Source organism: Prionailurus viverrinus, chromosome F2, assembly GCF_022837055.1.
Source record: "Prionailurus viverrinus isolate Anna chromosome F2, UM_Priviv_1.0, whole genome shotgun sequence".
Lineage (NCBI taxonomy): Eukaryota > Metazoa > Chordata > Mammalia > Carnivora > Felidae > Prionailurus > Prionailurus viverrinus.
In genome coordinates this window covers 75,107,476-75,127,241 of record NC_062578.1, presented here as the reverse complement: position 1 = coordinate 75,127,241, position 19,766 = coordinate 75,107,476, and the positions used below count along the sequence as shown (strand labels likewise).

Genomic DNA, 19,766 nt, shown 5'->3' with positions numbered 1-19,766 from the left:
GCATCTCCCAGAAAAGAGAGACCACTGAGGGAGAACAAGATTCCGAATTGTGTCTTGGGACAGCTGGATTGAACCGGAAACCATGGCTCCATCCCAGGGAGATGGGACCATGCTGCCCTTGAGTACAGGAAAGATAGACAAGAGACCGGGGTTGGGGTTGGGGGTGGGGTTAATTCCCTGGGCTCCTCAAGGGCTCACAGCCAAAATCAGACACCGCCATCATTTAAGCAAGCCCCTCCAATTAGCCAGAACCAGGGGTGAGCCCTCGGGGCACAGAAAATGGTCATCCCAGCCCCCAGGTTTCATGAGCCTTTGGTGCCCTGCAGGAGGTAGGGAGGTCTCCACCCGAAATTAGGATTATATTTCAATTCTGCTTCTGAGCCCATCACTGGGCTTTTTATTTCACTTAGCGTATTTTCAGTTCCACAAGTTTCATCGGGTTCTTCTTTTATATCTTCTCGGGTTTTGGTTGGTTGGTTGTTTTTTTTTTTCCCTGAGATTTTCTGTTTCTTTGCTGAGGCTTTCTATTTTTTCATTTGTTTCACGTGTGTTCATAGTTGCTCGCTGAAGTATACTTAAGATCTCAGCCCTAACGTTTTAGCCCCAAGTTTCTTCGGATAATTCTAAAACCTCTGTGTTCATGGTTTTGGAATCTACTGATCATCTTTCGATCGGTTTGAGAGCTTCTTGGTTCTTCCTGGTGCTTGCATGAGGGACTTTCGGTTGAAGCCGAAAGTGTGTGTTATGTTACACAACAGAGACGCTGGATCTCACGTAGACCATCTGTTTGGTGTGGCTTTTTCTGACACCGCGGCAGTGAGGAAGGACAGAAAGAGGTCGGAGTTTGGGGGTCACTCTCTGGCCTCCAAGGCAGGGACGCCGGGGGGCTCCTTGTTAACTGTCTCTCAGTTAGTCCTGCTAAGACCCTACCGGTCAGGGGAAGCGGGTGCCGTTACCGCCCCGGCTGTGAATTTGACACCGAGGAATGGAAACGTTCATCACTCGCTCAACCACACAGCCCAATGGGGAATGACAACGGCTGGACCCTGCATCAGCGCATCCACCAAAGCATCAGCTCTGACCCATTCTGGTCCACGGCCTCTGCATAGAGGCTGTGATCATGCCTTGGGCATCCCCGTGTCCCGAGGGATGGGGACAGGGCCTGGCCCGCCATAGGTGCTCAGGGCATGTGAAGAGCTAAACCATCACCGGAAGTACCAGCTGAACGTATAAGGACTTGATACTCAGGCAGCACGGGGAAGCCTTGTGGGGGGCCCACCCTCGGAGTCGGTGTATGCTCTGTCCGCCTGGCCCAAAGCAGGCCACTCCACCTCTCTTAGCCTCAGTTTCCCTATCTGAAAGCTGGGGCTAACGAGACCCCAAATTTCAATAAGGTGATAGCTGTAGGAGCATAGCAGCTCCTGGGGTGCCGTCAGCCTCCAGCGTGTCTCTTCCCATTCCCGCCGGTCCGAAGTCCTGTGGAACCTAGCGAGAAAGAACTCATATGGGCCCGAGGGACGATCGCGCACCAGAGAAGCAAGGCTCTGAGAGCTCGGGAGGACATTCGGGGTTAGACCAGAGGAAGACATGGGTGGAGGCCACGGGCCTGAGGGGCAGGCCATCCAGAACAAACAGGAGTGGGGAAAGAGCTTTCTGGAAACAGGCTGTGTGTGGAGGAGCCCTGGCCGGCTCTTACTCGGGGCCTCACTAGAATCCAGCCTCACTCTGAGAGGAACCCAGGACACTGCAGCCTGGGAGGCAGACCCTGCAGGGTGGAAAGGCATTGGACTTCCCTCCTCATGTGACGAAAGGAGACACGGGGACGTCTGCCAGCCCCAGACTCCCCGGAGCCAGGTGAGTGCTGGGAGCCTGGTGTCACCGGCACCAGGTCAACCTGCCTGTCTCCTTGGAATTCCTGGGCTCTTTTCAAGAGGCTGGGGCAGCTTCAGTATGAGATCCGGGCCCAGATCAGAAGAAATGACAGCTGTCGGTGGCTTCCGTGGAAGCCCAGGAATGAGGAAGATCGTACAGACGGCGGCGAGGGCCTATTCCAAAAGATGTCAAGACAGCTTGGTTTCCAGTGGCTTCCAACCCTGCAGCAGCCGGGATCACTGCCTCTCCTGTTCCTCTTCGGCTTCTCCCCAGCTCCAGGGCCTTCTCCTGCTTCTTCCAAGCAGATCAGCGCCTTCTGACCTGAAGACCTTCGATTACCATCTCCCCCCACCCCGAAATGCTACCCCCTGACTCTCCAGGGATGAGTCCTTGTCCCCCTTAGATTTTGGCTGAGGTACCTGCCCAGCCGGCTTCATCGAAATCTGCACCACCGCCCTCCGGAATCTTGTCCTTTGGGTCACGATGACTTTTGTGACTGCTTTTCTTTTCTTGTTGTTCTTAGCATCTCAGGTCTGGCTCCAGGTTTCTGGAAAGCAGAGACATTGCACTCACGTCCCCCCCCCCCCCCCCCCGGCATTCAGCATGGTGCCGGGCCCCTAGTAGATGCTCCTAGAAACTTCCTGAACAAATGAAGGAATCGTGTACAGAAGATCTGCTTTTCCTAGGAGGGAGGGACTCGAGAGAACTTGCTAGAAGGAGAAATAGAGGAAGCTAAATAGATAAATGCATTTGTGACAACCCTGGACAAAGTTAGGAATTTAATCCAGTTCATAAATTCTTTCTTTTTTTTCCCCTAAACTTGTAGCTTTTGACCACCATCACCCATTTTACCCACCCTTCAAGTGACCCCCCAGCCTTCTCCGTGGTGGTGAAAACCCCAGTGGACTCCACAACATACTCAGCACCAGCATCACCCCATTTGATGTTGGCGGGATCTCGCTCCTGGAAGATGGTGATGGGCTTTCCATTGATGACAAGTTTCCCGTTCTCAGCCTTGACTGTGCCATGGAATTTGCCGTGGGTGGAATCAGACTGGGACATGTAGACCATGTCATTAAGGTCGATGAAAGGGTCGTTCATGGTGACAATGTCCACTTTGCCAGAGTTGAAAGCAGCCCTCGTGACCAGGCACCCAATACGGCCAAATCCGTTGACTCCGACCTTCACCATCGTGTCTCGGGGACGCGGCTGGCACTGCACCAGGAGATGCGGCTGTCTGTCCAACAGGGAAGAGCAGAGAGCCACCTCACCGCAGGCAACCACCAACCTGCTCTCTGTATCTGTGAGTTTTGGGGTCAATTCTAATATTAGCATTCTAACATCCCCATTCTGACTGGACTGAGAGGATAACTCATCGCGATTTTGATTTGCATTTCCCTGATGATGAGTGACATTGAGCCTATTTTTCATGTACGTGTTGGCCATCTGTATATCTTCCTTGGAAAAATGCCTATTCAGATCCCCTACCCATTTTTTAAGGGGATTTTTAAAAGTTTACTTATTTGTTTTCAGGAAGAGAGAGAGAGAGAGAGAGAGAGAGCATGCACACGCGGGAGGGGCAGAGACAGAACGAGAGAGAGAATCCCAAGCAGGTTCCACGTTCCGCAAGAAGCTTGACAAGGGGCTTGATCTCATGAACCGTGAGATCATGCCCTGAGCTGAAATCAAGAGTCAGACGCTTGACCGACTGAAGCACCCAGGCACCCATTTGGGCTTTTTTTGCTATTGAGTCGCCCATAAATTATTTCTTAATATTTATTAGGAGCCTATTATGTTCCTGCTATGATTAATTCAGCGGCTACAGCTTCTCTTCGGCCAGGACATTCCTGTGGAGGGCTCCATATTTTGAGTATTGGCCCTGACACCTATACTGTTTATGTAATTAAATAAGCTAAAGTCCTTGATCTACAGTCAGGTGGAAACAAATCGATATGTGAATAACCATTTATCAGGAGACAGGTAGTAAAGTTTATTAGAAAGGTTCAAAGGGCTACTAAGACCTGGGAAGGGAAGATGAATTCGGAGCGTGGGTCTGTGGAAGGTTCCTGGGGAGAAGGCAAATCCCAACTGGACTTTTGTCAGGACGTGGTGTTGAATGGGGGTGTGGGAGGAGAGCCCCAGAAAGCTGGCCTGTAGAGTTCAAAATGGTGTGAGTCTAGAGCAACCCACGATGTGGAATATAAATCGAGAAGTCCTTTTCCTTCTGACTGGACAAGTCTTTTCAACTGTGTGCCAGAGAAAGCCACAGAAGGCCTTGCAACGGGTGAATTGGTGTGCTCCAAGCTGCCGTTAGGAAGGCCCTTTGGCGGATGGAGCAGGAGATACCAGATCCGGCAAGGCAGCCAGAGAAAGGAAAAGTGGACCAATTCAGGAGACAAGGCACAGAAAGATGGGACAGGATGTGACGTCTGGTTGGATAGGAAGCAGGGAGGCATGGGGGAGGGGGGAAGACCAACTGGTCTCAGCAACTGGTCCCAGAAGATAACATGGGACAAAGCCAGCCCTGTGGACAGTTCTGTGCGGAGGTGAGGCTGAGGAGGCCCATTTGAGACATGCTGGGTTTGCAGCAGCATCCGCAGAACATTCCAGAAGGAGATGCCCAAGACAGAGCCAGCACCTCGACCCAAAACTCAGGAAAACACAGGCAAGTTTCATGGTTGCCACTGGTCTCTGGCTTCTTGGCCGCGATAGGACCCGAAAGCCCAGCTCTGTGTCCTGCCATCAGCTGGGGGGTGAATGGCCTCCAGCTCAAGCCAACGGGGTGTCCATTTCCGGCCCCTGTTTCTAGGGAGTCCTTTGAACTACCTGGCTTGGCTCACACCCATGACCTACTGAAGCTGGCCCCCGGTTTCTGACTCCCTCTCTGAAGAGTTTCTCCATTCCCTCTGCCCCTCAGTTCTGCCCTTCACCCTTGACTTCTAGCATGTTGGGCCACCTGGGCTTTCTCTCCACAGAGCCCCTGCTGACCTTCAGGACAGACTTTCTGTGAGTGGGTGTTATCACCCACATTGTACAGATGAAGAAAACTGAGCATTCCAGAACTGGGTTGCCTTTTTGAGGCCCCCATTCTCTGTCCTCAGGGAACTCATCTAGTGACAGAAACAAATCCATAAACACCCACAACACTACCCACATTCTACGTGAACGTGAGCTGTGTGATTTTTGAAGATCTGCAGCGTAGAAATATAAACCATTCCCAGTCGATGTGCCAGAGGTGAGAGAATTCAAGTCCCCCACCCCCTTCAGCCACGTATCAACTACATAACTTCCCAGTTGGCAGGTAGGACGAGCTCCAAACTGTGTCTACGCTCCTGCTCTATTCTCTACCTGTGCTACTTTAGCTGGAGGACAGAAATGCTCATCATCACCATTGGTGGCATTGGTCTTAAGTGCACACATTCACAATCGTGAGCAATCTTTAAGAGCACACTCTTCTTTTTTTCTTTTAAGTTTATTTGAGAAAGAGAGCAGCATGAGCAGGGAAGGGGCAGAGAGAGAAGGAGAGAGAGAATCTCAGGCAGGCTCCTCGATATCAGGACTTGGAGCCCGGTGTGGGGCTCGATCTCATAAACCGTGAGATCAGGACCTGGGCTGAAATCAAGAGTCAGATGCTTAACCGACTGAACCGCCCAGGCGCCCTGAGGAGCATAGTCTTCTGATGAGATTTATGGAGTAGGTGCTTCAGGAGCATCTTTATCACACAGACCACTGATGGTCCCCGGGCAGAGCAAGGTCATGTCTACCCAGGAGAAGAGGGGAAGCCATTGTTTCTTTTAAACCCCTCTGCAGCCCTAGGAGTCGAGTGTTACTATTATTTTATAAATTAACAAATTGTTTTATAAATGGAGAAATGGCCTTGTAATTTAAAATATGCCCATACATTCTTTTATCCTTCTTCCTTTGAAGGTAGAGCCTCATTGTCCTCCGTGTGCTCGTGGGCTGCACTTGGTGAATCCAGTGGATAGAATGTGGCAGAAATGATGGTGCTAGACTTCCAAGAGTGGATCCCAAAAGGCACCGTGGCCTCCTCTTTGCTGACTGTTTGGGTCACTCATTCTGGGGAAGGCCAGCTGCCATGTCACGAGGACCATCAAGCAGCCCTCGGGAGAAAAGCATGTGGCAAGGAACAGAGCACCCCCCTCCACCCCCCACCCCACAGCCATGGGAGCGAGCCATTTTGGAAGCCCCAGTCAAAGCTCCTGGTGACCACAGCTCCAGCCGTTGAGTTGACCGCACCTCCTGAAAGAGATCTTGAGCCAGAACCACCCAGCTAGGCTGCCCTCCCCGCCATTCACCCCCACCCTGTCAAATTCCTGATTCACGGGAGTCACAAAATAATAAATGTTTGTTGTTTGCAGTGGATAAGTTTTTGGATAATTTGCTACATGGCAATCGATAACTAATACCCTTTCCTTAGGCCACATAGCTGGGAAGTGATTGGGCTGGGGTTTAAGGTCAAGTTGACAGGTTTTCAAGTCCAAGTTCTCACCACTGTGACAGATACAAGTTGTCCTCCCATGTCCATTCTTCTCTTCTTTTGGAGTGATAGACTTTTCACCTGGGCACAAGAACGCCCAGCTAAAACATGCATTTCCTGGAGTCCTTTGAGGTTAAGGCCACGTGACCAAACTCGAGTCAGTAAGATATGAGAGGAAGTACTATATGTAACTTCTTTTCCCAGTTCATGAGATGGAATGAGAATGTGATGGGTGGAACTGAAGCAGCCTTTTTGGAACATGAGATATAAGTTTCACAAGGAGAATTGCAGGGCAATGAGATGGAAGAAGTCTGAGTTCTGATAACTGTGGAATTGCTATGCAAATCCTGGACCACCTCCTCAGGGGATCTTTATATGGCAATGATCATTAAATTTATTTTTTTAAGTTTATATATTTATTTTGAGAGAGACAGAGAGAGAGACAGAGAGAGAGAGAATCCCAAGCAGCTCCTCACCGTCCACGCAGAGCCCGACATGGGGCTCAAACCCTTGAACCGTGAGATCATGACCTGAGCTGAAACCAAGAGTCAGACGCGGAACCGACTGAACCACCAGGCGCCCCTGATCATTAAACTTAAATTTTTGTTTTAAGTTATTATTATTTTAAGGCTCGCTGTTACAGCAGCCAGAGTAATACAATGTGCAACCACTATGTTCTGCTGTCTACAGTTTCTTAGACTGAGAGCATAAGGGGGAACCCAAAACCATGTGTGTCCTTGGCATTGCGGGCACACCAACTAAGTCTTGTCTCACACAAAATGTACTGTCAGCTTAAATACCCATGGGCATTGCTAATCAGGCACAAATTTATTTGGAAGGGTCACTGAATTTAAAAGTCTGCACCAGGAGAAAAGGAGACAAATAATGCATATAAGCACCTGACATTGAGTATTCAATAGAGACTAGTTATTATAAGGCCAAAAAAAAAAATGTCTCCCAATCAACAGTTGGCACAATGGTGGGGATTCACTAAAAGTCTTGATGGTAAAGGACTGGGCTGCTGTTCCGCTTGGGGGTGGGGGGGATGTTGCATATGGCAGACTTCAGCTGATTATCTGAGGAGGTCCTCGGTCACCCTCACTTGCCCCAGTGGGCAGAGACCTGACAACCCTGAGCTCTCCTGCCCACCAAAGCAGGGGTCAGGCTGCTAATCATTGATAGGCCATGTGACAGGCCGGGCCCCTGACCTCGGGACTCTGGCTCAAAGTGAGACCAAGACCTTGGGAGGCAAAGGGAGAGCCTGATGTGAGCTGGAGTGGAACGGGGGCAGTCCAGCCCCCAAGTGATGTCACCTACACGGCCGTCAGCATCCTCCTCCCCACCTGAAGCTCAGACGAAAGCCTCAAGTTCCCAGTGGGTCCTTGGACTGGGTATCCCCCCTGCCTGCAGAGCTGCTCCCCAAGAAACACTTGCATCCTCACCACCCAGAAAGTTCATGAAGCATTTCCCGTCCACGTTGGATAGCACGAGAACTTCTTCTGGAGGTATGGAGGGATTTGGAGGCCCCATTCTGCACAGTAGGAACCTGATGCTCAGAGAGGTTAACTGACTTGGCTCAAGCCACACAGGTGGTGAGAGGCAGAACAGGGCAAGTTTTGATGCCTTTCCTCTTCATCGATTGCATTCGTCCTGCTATCCCTTGGCTTATAGCAGGCGCGCTCAGCCCAACAGTCGGGTAGGAGAACTGAACTTGTGACCACACCCAGTGGCTTGGTCACTTCATAGGGCAACCATGCATCATTGGATTTGAACAAAGGTCCAAGGGAAGTGTTCGACCCCTGTGCCTGGTCTTGTGCCTTTTCTGATCCATTTTCTTCACATCTTACCTTCTGAAGGTTATTGCACGTTCTCAGCCACCCGGAGAGAACAGGGCGGGTACGCCCAGCGTGCGTGCCCATGTTGTGCCAAGTGAAAATACAAGCAGAGAGAGAGAGAGCCACAGGTACTGATCACTGCCAGTGGGCCAAGCACTTTATGGAGGTGGTTTTATCGTATTTACTCTCTTGGAGACTTATGTACTTTCTATCCTTGTACACCAGGCAATGAAACTAGGAGAAGTGATATGGTCAGGTCCCCCAGCCATGAGTGACAGACAGGATTCCAACACAAGGCCTGTTGGCTTCAGACCCCATGTTTCTACTCCAGAAGGCGGCCTGACCTTTTTATTGCCTCACCTTTAATTTCTACAGATTTTGACCATGAATTTTAACTTTTATTTTGCTCCGAAAGACCCAGTGTTTTACAAGAGTGACGTTTACTTTCTGTGATCCCATTGGGCGATGACCAAGTCAAGCCGGGTTCATTGGAACGTCAGGAGAGAGGAAGCTTCTGGAGATTGTGTTGTTTTCAGCCTGTTTTTCTACATATTGTCTCTATGTGAGAGAAAGATGAGAGGGGGAGGACTGTCATGAGGGTGTGAGTGCTTGTGAGTAAGAAACCTTTCCAGGAAAAACAAATCAACATTTATAGAGGAAATGATTTCTTCCGTTGGGTGAAGACCACTGCCCACTTACTCAGCCAACGTTATTTCCAGTAATCTCTCCCAAGTGAGTCCTCAACCCCACCCACACGTGCTTCTCTTCTGAGTCCAAGCATTCCGAACTGTGCCCCTTGGCCATCACCGGGGGGCTTCAGGTCCCCCAAAGCTGGGTTTGTCAGGGGATGGGACCATCCTCAGGTCAGGAATGGTGACTGTTCTTTGTATCCTCACAGCCATGTTCCTTGTCTGACAGCTTGTATATTCTCCATACAGAAGAAATATCTGAGTGCCAAGACCCCAGGGGGATAGCGCTGAATGCCTTTCCTGTGCCTGCCTTGGTGGGTCCCACCTGTCCTTTGAGAAGCTGGACCAGCTCTCCAGGACCCCAGGCGTCAGAACTGAGACCACTGAGTAGTAGTTTCATAGTCATGTTTACCAGAGGTCATGATTAAAAGTGTCATTGAAAATTTGTTTGGTGGGGAGGGGGGTCGCCTGGGTGGCTCAGTCGGTTAAGTGTTCCACCTCGGCTCGGGTCATGATCTCACGGCTCTTGAGTTCGAGCCCCACATGGGCGTCTCTGTTGTCATCACAGAGCCCACTTCAGATTCTCTGTCCCCCTTCTCTCTCTGCCCCACCCCATGCTCATTCTCTTTCTCTCTCTCTCTGTCTCTCTCTTTTTCTCTCCAATAAACAAACATCAAACAAATTTTTTTCTTCATGGCCTCAGATTACAACACAATGTAAGAAAGAACATTCTAGTTGTAGACCTTCTCTAAAGATGAAAAGAAAAGTAGTGAGTTCCTGCCACCAGATACGTTCAAGCAGAGACTGGAGAAGAATTATCTTTACAAAGATTATTTGGATATTCTTGCAACAAATATTTGCTTCCAGCAACCACTGGATAGATCAGAGCGTGGGGTTTGGATTAAAACTGGGAGGATTCTGGAGGCATCGTCATCTCTGTTATCTCTGGCACATTAGCTTTCGGGGTCTCTCTTGTTTCATCTATAAAAGGAAGGAATATGGAAGGGTGACAAAGAACAGGACCTAGTCGTCCCACTGTGGCAGCATTTGCTAAAAAATACAAGTGTGGGGCTGTAGGGGCACCTGGGTGCCTCAGTCAGTTACGTGTCCGACTCTTGGTTTCAGCTCAGGTCGTGATCCCAGGGTTCGTGGGTCAAGCCCCACATCAGGCTCTGTGCTGACAGCAGGAAGCCTGCTTGGGATTCTCTCTCTCCCTCTCTCCCTTCCCCTGCCCCATGCTCAGTTTTTCTCTCTCTTTCTCAATAAATAAACAGACACTAAAAAATAAAAAAATACAAGAGTAATGGTAAGGGTATTTGTACCAGATGTCTTTTACAGCAGGGTTTATATTATTTGAAAAGCAAGTGGAAACCTTGTCATTATATCAGTGGGAGTTACTTATTGGTAAATAAATTACAGTATATCCATTAGTGCAACTTAACAGCCTAGTGGTAGAAAGCTGATGCTAGAGATATGTGTGCCTTGGCCTGGGAATTTGACCTTGATACACACACACACACACACACACACACACGCGTGTGTATGTATGTATGTATATGTATATATGTATATATATGTGTATATACACACACACGTGTATATATATGTCTATATATGCATATATATATATATATATCGATAAGCAATTACTACGTGTGGCTTACTGCATCTTTGCCATGAGCGTAAAAAAATCTCATGAGCAGATGCGATTGGTCAATACCGGTCGTGTCCAGAGGTGAGACTAGAAGAGGAGGAAGGCTTATCAGTTATAACTAGATCCAGGACCATTCAACGGAAAACTCAAACCACCACCACCACGGAAACAGGGGCTTAAGTCAATAGGAGCTTTAGTTTTCTCTCACAAAAGGAAGTTGAGAAGTAGGTGGTCCAGAACCAACGTGGCAATAGCTAGATAGTCATCAACTCGGGCTCCGTCTTTCTGCATCACTATCCTTGACTAATGGCCTCTCCTCAAGGCCACTTGTGGTCAGAGACGGTGGTTGGTGCTCGGGCAGCCTCGTCCAGGTAGGAACGTGGGGGAAGCTATTTGTGCCTCGTCCGCAGGCGCGATCTCAGAAGTCCTGTCAACCGCACCTAATTGCAAAGGAGGCTGGGAAATGTAGTCTTTCAGCTGGCTGCAATAATTGCATGATATTATATTGCAACATATTACATTTTATGATATCAGGCAGGCTCAATAACGTTAGAAAACTCTAAGAAGGCTACGGAGAATAGATATTGGGTAACCAAGTAACGGTCATTGCCACAAGACGATTAACATTTAAAAAAAAAAATAGACTTCCATGTTATCTGGCTAAATGCAATGAGAATGCATTGCTTTATAATTTAAAAAAATCCAATTAGGAAAGGTTAACATTTTTTTTTACATTCATTATTTTTTGGAAGACAGAGACAAGGCATGAGAGGGGGAGGGGCAGAGAGAGAGAGAGGGAGACACAGAATCGGAAGCAGGCTCCAGGCTCCGAGCTGTCCACACAGAGCCTCACGCGGGGCTCGAACCCACGAACCGTGAGATCATGACCTGAGCCGCTCAGCGGACTGAGCCCCCCAAGCCCCCCAGGGAAGGTTTTTAAAAGAGAAGGAAGGAACTAACTTTTCTTAGCACACACCATGAGCCAATCAGGCATTTCATGTGTCAACTCATTTCATCGTCACGGTGACCCCGAGGAGGAGAGTGACTACCCCTTCTCCTTTCAAAAGGGAGAGTCCACGATGCAGAAGGATGACACAAATTTCCAAAAGTCTCGTTGTCACCGAGGAGCAGAGTCAGGATTGGAATCCGGGTGTGTGTGATTTTAAATTCTGTGCCGCAATCTCTAAGACCCTTCTCAGGAGGGAGGGGAAAACACCAAAAACCCAAACACAACTCGTGTGTGATTCTAGAACCCCGGATCTGGAAGGGACGGGATGCCCTACCTTATCATTAGGACGAGTACTGGACAGTGAACACGGAGTGTTGAACTGTCTGATCTCTGATGGACGTTATCTAATGGGCAGGCTTCGGAGGGCACCAACCTGTATTTCCCTCTCGGATGTATTCATTTCCCGGCAATAGGAATTTTTTCATTTCTCCTTCCTTTTGGTTTCTCTTGCCGATTTTCACGCAAACATTCAAACAAAGACAAGGAGGTGAAAAATAAAGAATACGTTTTCATTCCCCACCCCCCGTTTCCTAATATAAGTCTCATTACGTCAGAGGGACAAGGACAAGATCAGTCTTACACAAACACTGGGTTCCTCTCAGATTTTCATCCATGGGACTTTATGAAGGAATCATGGAGGGGAACCTACCAGAATAATACCATTCCAGCCAAGATGCTGTCTTGAAGTACTTTCGATTCTAGACCGGACAGAAACAAACGTAAAAAGAAGATACTGCCTTCCTCCGTCCTGCACCACATTGAGGCTGGACCCTTGGTCTATCTTACCAGAGATATAGTTTTGTCCCTGAAATGTAAGTGTTCCTCAGGGAAATAGGAACACCCTCAACGCAGAGTCTTTTCCATCTGGGGTCTTGGCGTGTCCCCTAAAAACTCCAATACGGGACTCGTCCTGCCCTCTTGAAGCCTCGAGAACGAGTTGGAACTTCCAACGAGAGCCTGTTGACTATTGGCACAAGGCGGGCACTTCTGCTAAAGTGCATCACGCGCTTGCTTGGGGGTGTGGAAGGGAGTCTTCCCTTCCCTTCCTTTCCCTTGCTGGGGTGGAGTCTGAGTTTCTTTCCTCACCTGCTGTGGGAACTCCGGCCAATCGCTGCCCTGGCTCTGTCTCCTGGTCTGTGAGATGGTGACAGTCGGTTCGTTTTTTCTCCCCCTGTAGACTGTACGTCCTCCGCGGGTGGGAGAAGGTGTCCTTACTCCTCCCTCCAGGCAACAGCCCCCTCCAGAAAATGTGGCTGCTTCTGGGGTCAGAGCTCCCCAGGGGCAGGGCAACCCGGCCGGCTGTGCCCAAAGGGTTCCCAGACCCGTGCTCGGGCCCGCACCCCGAGGGGAACCCCCAAGACGGAACCTGGACGAACCAACGCGTAACTGGAGAACAACCCGTTGGAAACCGGTGAACGTAGCCAGGTTTCGACCTTCACTTCCCAGCTGCACCGACAGCGGGACCCCAGGATCAGACAGAACACCGGTAAGTGAGGTGAACGGCCAATTTCTCAGCGGGGAAGACGTTATTGGATTGGATTCGTTGTGCCTCCGGGGCTAATCCAGGACCCTTGAGCTTGATGCTTTTATTGCGTATCTCGGCATATTGGGTTAGGCCTGACTTTACCTCAAGCAGTTGGACCGAGTGAGCTCCTACTGGATTCCAGCCGTTAGGTTAGCTTCCTTGCATATTCACTCTCTCAACAGCCTAGCTGAGTGTCCCAGTCAGTGCTAGGCGCCGCCGTTGCTCAGCCTACATGGCCTCGCTGCAGCCTGGCGGGTGAGCCGGCAGGTTCTAGAATCCGTCCGTCTGGCTGTGAGTTGTGGCTCTCCCACTTACTCCGTGGCTAGAGCAAGCTGACTGCACTCCGCAAGCCTCAACTTTCTCACGGGCAAAGTGGAGGTGACGAAGCCAGGGAGCATAAAACAGGAGATCCGCACAGAGTGCTTGGCCACACTGTGTTCTCTGCCACGTCAGTAGATGCCAGCTCTGAGATGCGGGGACCTAGATGGCCCGGGCCCTGGGGGTGCACAGGTGATGGAGGCACAGTCTCAGCTCTGAGACATTTGTGGTCTAGGGGGAAACACGGCAACATGAGGCTGGGATCCCAGGGCCCTCTTTTCCTGAAAGAGGACATCGAGGTCACCAAGGCTCAGTGAACCCCCAGGACACAAGTGGAGGTCCCAGGATTGTCCTTGGGGCGCTTTATGCTGACCTGTCTAGTCCCTGTCATGTGGTTCTTCTCTTCTTGGGTGCCTCCTCTCGCCCAGAGGGAGATCATTGCATTTAGAGAATGCCTGGAGCAATCCTGCCACCGTGTTTCTTTCTGGGTCTGGGTGAGCGCCCAGGACATGGGTACGGTCAAGGACAGGAGGGGCCTTGACCTTGGCAGATCTGCCTTTATCTGGAGGCCTTTTGCTTTGCACAGCCCAGCAGAGGAGGGACGGGAGGCTGGGGAAAAAGCCGGTAGGCGTCGGTGAGGCTGGCCCTGTGTAGAAACGTGGGAAGGAGACTCAAGAGAGGTGTGGGGGAACTTTCTAGTCTCTGCTGCTGTCCCTATCAACACACTCACCTTCAGCATGATCTGTGGCGTCTAAGTTACGCTCAGCGACAGGTGCTGACATCGGGGCTCCGGCAAACGTCTTCAAGGTCCACAAGCCAAGCGTGTATATTCGCTCTTCCTTTGAAACGCCCCCTGCCCAGCACTCCTCTGCCTTCCGGTCCTCTGCACATCTGGGTGTCAGGAAGTGGCTTTCACCCCCACCTCCTTGCGCAATCTCCATCCAGGCTGGGCCCCAGTGGGGTGCACCTGCAAAAAGGAGCTAATTCCTACACCGACTTTAATTTCTAGCAGAAGGGTACCTTCCGGCCGGCGACCTAGTGGGTCGGCCCCATCTGAAAAGCGGAAATAACAACAGCGGCTCCCAGAGGCTTTCCTCTGAGGATGAGGGACCATGGACAGCTGGAATCTATTGCCCAAGCGTGGTCTAAGTGCTTCCCCAGAAGGAAGTCATTTCGTCTTGACCGCACACGCTGAGGTAGGTATCGGTGTGGTAACCTCGGCTTTACGGAGGAAAGAAGCCAAGTCCCGGAGAGCTGGGGCGAGTTTGTGCCTGTGTCTAAGTGGGACTGAATAAAGGAGTTGGGGAGCTGGGCACTGAGCCGGATGGCGCAGAAACTGAGTCTGGGACCCAACCCGAGGCTGGGGGCAGAAAGAGGGAGATGGGTCTGGGTTCAAATTCGGCCACCGTAGCTACAAAGGCGCTGGGCACTGAGCCTCGATCTCCTCTTTCGAGCAAATAAAACGGGGCCCTGAAGGGTTTTAAGCAGGGTGGTGACATAGTCTGTCGTGTGGCTAATTGTGTCCTTCTGGCCTGCTAGCCTGGGAATCCATGCCAAACCCCCAGGACGGTACCCGGGCCTCCGTGAGAGATTCCCCCCAAAACAGTCCTTGCTCCTTGGACAGGTTTCGTCTTCCCAAATAAATTTGCAAAGGGTGAAGACCTCTCGCTTCCTCTTGGACCCCCCCCCGGGTGCTCTCCAAGCAGAAAGGGTATGAGCAATGCTGTAGAAATTCTCGAAGCCAGAGCTCTTGGAGGCGCCTGCCCGAGGCTGAGCCCGGAGGGGGGAGAAGGAGAACAGAAACCGCCCGAGGAAACAAACACACCAACCTACGAACAAGGCCTGTGTTTGTTACAGAAAGAGAAAGGGCCCATTCAGCTCTGGGCCCTGGGTGCCCAGCGTTTCCTCCAGGCCCAGAGCTCCAGACGGCTCTGCCTTGTCCTGGGACACGGCTTCCCCAAAGCCACCTGTGACCCCTGGCTGCAGCTTTGGGGCTCTGGGCTGAGGCCTGACGCCTCCCCCAGTTGATGAGGATGAAGGCAACTGCCTTTTCCCCAAATGCTTACCAGAGCGGCCGAGACACCTCTGGCCTTGCCACACAGCCTGGGTGGGGTTTCCTTTTCCCTTCCCCTTCCTCAACTCGGTTCTTGGTCTCTTCTCTCTTCATTCACTTCTGAAGCCCAGAGCCAACAGCCATGGCTGGAATGGAGAGAATTCCTCCAGCTATCTTGGGGTGGGGCGGGAAAATGTAGTAACATTTATTGAATGCCTACTACGTGCCAAACATTCTGCTGAGCCTTATTAATCTACTACTCCCAGCACAGCGCGGAAATGGTTGGATCTGGCTGAGAGTCCCTTCTCTTTCCAGCACAAAATCCACCCCACGGGGGTTGGGATGGTGAGAGCTAGGGTAGGGAAGAGGAGAGGCTACAGCGAATGAGGAAGCCCCCAGCACACAGCAGGTGTCTTCAAGAAATACACCTGGGGCGCCTGGGTGGCGCAGTCGGTTAAGCGTCCGACTTCAGCCAGGTCACGATCTCGCGGTCCGGGAGTTCGAGCCCCGCGTCAGGCTCTGGGCTGATGGCTCGGAGCCTGGAGCCTGTTTCTGATTCTGTGTCTCCCTCTCTCTCTGCCCCTCCCCCGTTCATGCTCTGTCTCTCTGTCCCAAAAATAAATAAACGTTGAAAAAAAAAAATTTAAAAAAAAAAAAAAAAAAAAAAAAAGAAATACACCTGTATCCCGGCTCTGAGGTTCTACGGTCGGTACATTTGTAAAATGGGAGGAGAGAAAGAACGACTCTGCATAAGCAGTTCGTTTGTTTCATTCCACGAGCATTTAACAAGATATTTACCGAGTGCCTACCGTGGGCCAGAAACCGTGTAGGGGCCAGAATACATCAGTGAAAGAGGCAGAGAGTGCCCCTGCCTTTGTGCAGCTCGCATTCCCGCGACACACCAGGGAGAGGGATTCTTTCCAGGCGTTTATCCAGCACGGCGTGTGCACGGCCTGCCTGTGTGCCAGACGCCGTTCTCCGCCCTGTGTTCGCAGACCACGTCCCGTGAGGCCAGGAGGCAGCATTGCCCTGGGCCGGACTGCACCTTGGTGGGAACTTGAGGAAAGGGGTCTTCTCCTCGGACATCTCCAGAAAAATCGTCCTGACCAGTATACGAATAGAGAGTAACAACCATGTGATGGTGTCGCCTGGGGTCGTGCAGTGAACAAGCTTCACTGAGGAGGGGCTGTACCCCGTGGGGCCACTCGGAAGCCACTAGAGCCTCCAACCCTGAGGAAGGCTGTCAGTGCTGTTCCAGGCACGGGACTGGCTCCGTCACGACAGCGGCAATAATAATTGTTTTTAGTTTTTTTTAAGTTTCTTTTTATTTTGGGGAGAGAAGGAGAGAGAGCAGGAGCAAGGGAAGGGGCAGAGAGAGACAGAGAGAGAGAGAACCCTAACTAGGCTCTGCACCTCAGTGCAGAGCCCGATAAGGGGCTCGAACCCAGGAACCGTGAGCTCCTCACCTGAGCTGAAGTCACAAGTCGGAGGCCTAACCTACTGGGCCGCCGAGGTGCTTGGCAACAATAATAATTATTAACGAAAATTAGAGCTAGCATTTCCTAACGACTCCCTGATATTCCAGAAACTGTGCTATGTGGTCCTGAATTCATTCAATTTTCCTAGCACCCTATGAGGCAGTGTCATGGGCTGAACTGCGTCTCCCCCAAATTCGTATGTTGACGTCCTAACCCCCAGGGCCCCAGAAGGTGACCGTTTTTGGAGACAGGAACTGTGAAGCAGTGATCAAGCTAGAATAAGGTCATGAGTGTGGACCCTGGTGTAATAAGGCCGGTGTCCTTGGAAGAAGGGGGATTAGGGCACAGACAAGTACAGAGAAAGACAGGGAAGAGGAAAGACGGGGAGAAGACAGCCGTCTACAGGAAAGAGGCCTCAGAAGAAAACGCTGCTGATACCCTGATCTTAGACTTAGAGACGCCAGAATATTAAGGAAAGAAACCGTTGTTGTCTAAGCCACCCAGTCCGTGGTGCTTTGTTATGGCGGCCCCAACAGACTAACGCAGGTTAAGCGCCATTTTCCCCATTTTCCCCCTAAATACAAACTAAGTCTCAGAGAGGTTATGTAACTTGTTCCCAGTCACACAGCTAAGAAGTGGGGAGATGAGGTTAGAAGTCAGATCCGCCTGACCCCAAGCCCATGTGCTTAGCCACACTGCACTGGACAGATTTTTCGTCTTTGATGCTCTTTGGGGCCTTTCGGAGATTCGGTTTTAACTACATCCCTGCAGGTCAGGAAGTCCGGGGGAGGGAGTGTGGCACTGAGCCCGCCTCCACACCTACGTACCCTTCCCCAGAGCAGACACTGAAGAAGCAAGCCGGTGGGCTCTCTTCTCGTCCGGGCGCTGCCCTTGGAGCCGGGCCAGGCTGAAGAAATTGTCCTTTCATTTTGTTTTGTTTTCTAAATCGTCTTGGTCCTTGGAGGCAGTGACCTTCAGAAAAAGAAAGAACAATACAGAATACTCCAAAGACAGTGAGTCATCTGAAAAAGTCAACTCGAGACCAGGGCGCAGGGAGCTTTGTCACGAGTCAGATAGTAAATATCTCAGGTTTTGCCTGTCACGCGGTCCCCACGGCAACTACTCGGCTTTGCCTCCGTAGCCGTAGAGGCTATGGAAATGAATGCGCGTGGCTGTGTTCCGATAAAACTTTATAGGCACTAAAATCTGAATTCTATATCATTATCCTCTGCCATGAAAAATGTTACCTCTTCTTCGGATTTTTTCCTACCACTTGAAAATGTAAGATCTGGGGCGCCTGGGTGGCTCAGTCGGTGAAGCATCCGACTTCGGCTCAGGTCACGATCTCACGGTCCGTGAGTTCGAGCCTCGCATCGGGCTCTGTGCTGACAGCTCAGAGCCTGGAGCCTCTTTCAGATTCTGTGTCTCCCTCTCTCTCTGACCCTCCCCCATTCATGCTCTGTCTCTCCCTGTCTCAAAAATAAATAAAATGTTTAAAAAAAAAATTAAAAAAAAAAAAAAAGAAAATGTAAGATCTATTCTTAGCTGGCGGGCCCCACTGGGTCGGATCCGGCCCGTGGGTTGTGGTTTGCTAGGGCCTGCTGTAGACAATCGTGTTTGACGCTTTCTGCGAAGTGATTTGCGAGCTCTCTGGAGTTGCCGAAGCCTGACAAGAACGGTTTTGCGTGTCCCGAACCGCACCAACCGCGTGTCGTATGGCCCGGGTTGTTACCGACCGCCCAGTCAGCCCGGGGCATCCAGCTGTCAGGGTCGCCTCTGTCTCCTGTTATGTAAGACACTCTTTCTGAAGCCCCCGATGCAGGGATCAGGAGTTCTGGGAAACATTCCCAGACTGCCCGCCCCCTGGCTGTGCCTGCGTGTGTGTGCCTCAGTTTACACAGAACGGTTTTAAGGATCAGATGATATTAAAGATGCAGAGGGGCACCTGGGTGGCTCAGTCAGTTGGGCATCTGACTTCAGCTCAGGTCATGATCTCACGGTCCCTGGGTTCGAGCCGCACGTCGGGCTCTGTGCTGACAGCTCGGAGCCTGGAGCCTGCTTCCGATTCTGTGTCTCCCTCTCTCTCTGCCCCTCCCCCACTCATACTCTGTCTCTCTCAAAAATGAATAAACATTAAAAACAAAGTTTTTAGGGGCACCTGGGTGGCTCAGTCGGTTGAGCTTCCGACTTCGGCTCAGGTCACGATCTCACGGTCCGTGAGTTCGAGCCCCGCGTCGGGCTCTGTGCCAACTGCTCAGAGCCTGGAGCCTCCTTCAGATTCTGTGTCTCCCTCTCTCTCTGCCCTTCCCCCCACTCACGCTCTGTCTCTCTCAAAAATAAATATTAAAAACAAAATTAAAAAAAATAATTTTTTTAAACAAAGTGAGGGTGCAGATAGCACAACTATCACGCAAGCCACACACGTAATTTAACACGGAAAATGCTCCCGTAACCATGTTTATACAATGAAAAGAAGGAAATGAGCTTGACTCAGATTTCATATTTCTATTTAATCCAACATCTCCAATATCATTTCAATATGTAATTAATAATTAAAAATGGAGATATTTTATAAGCTTTTCTTCGTGCGAAGTCTTTGGAAACCGGCTGGCCTGTCTTGCGGTCGGGCTGAGCTGGGTTCGAATCTCAGCTCCTTGCATAAGTAATGGCCCCAGTCTGAGCCTCAGTGTCCCCACTCTGGCCTGGGAGGATTGCAGAGAGGATTACAGGAAGAGGCTTGTATGGAGCTTTCAGCAGAGCAACCCCCCCACATCCTGCACTGCCTTAATGCCCAGGGGGTGAGGATGGCTGGTCAGAGGGAGGACAGGACCCAGG

General features: G+C 50.8%; 1 protein-coding gene and 1 long non-coding RNA gene across 3 annotated transcripts; both read right to left on the bottom strand.

The window, feature by feature from the left end:
- Positions 1 to 1,500: 1,500 nt before the first annotated feature.
- LOC125156218 (glyceraldehyde-3-phosphate dehydrogenase-like) lies at positions 1,501 to 3,129 on the bottom strand. Its single transcript, XM_047841973.1, has 2 exons — positions 2,729 to 3,129; positions 1,501 to 1,606 (listed from the first exon to the last, which is right to left on the bottom strand). The coding sequence occupies exons 1-2, from the start codon at positions 3,061 to 3,063 to the stop codon at positions 1,501 to 1,503; spliced, it is 441 nt and encodes a 146-aa protein (XP_047697929.1). The 5' UTR covers positions 3,064 to 3,129.
- Positions 3,130 to 10,724: 7,595 nt separating this feature from the next.
- LOC125156404 (uncharacterized) lies at positions 10,725 to 15,864 on the bottom strand. 2 transcript variants are annotated; one of them, XR_007148588.1, is made up of 3 exons: positions 14,131 to 15,864; positions 11,931 to 14,046; positions 10,725 to 10,988 (listed from the first exon to the last, which is right to left on the bottom strand). It is a non-coding gene; the product is annotated as an uncharacterized LOC125156404 (long non-coding RNA). The 2 variants fall into 2 exon arrangements; XR_007148589.1 differs by lacking the exon at positions 10,725 to 10,988 and having other exon boundaries at positions 11,467 to 12,255; positions 12,344 to 14,046.
- Positions 15,865 to 19,766: the final 3,902 nt, after the last annotated feature.

Coding starts and splice junctions, on each gene's coding strand:
- LOC125156218 (XM_047841973.1), bottom strand. CDS start 3,063: ATGGTGAAGGTCGGAGTCAACGGATTTGGCCGTATTGGGTGCCTGGTC. Junction 1,607..2,728: donor GCTGGGGGGTCACTTGAAGG/GTGGGTAAAATG, acceptor CCTGCCCCTCAG/GCCCGTGGCCTCCACCCATG.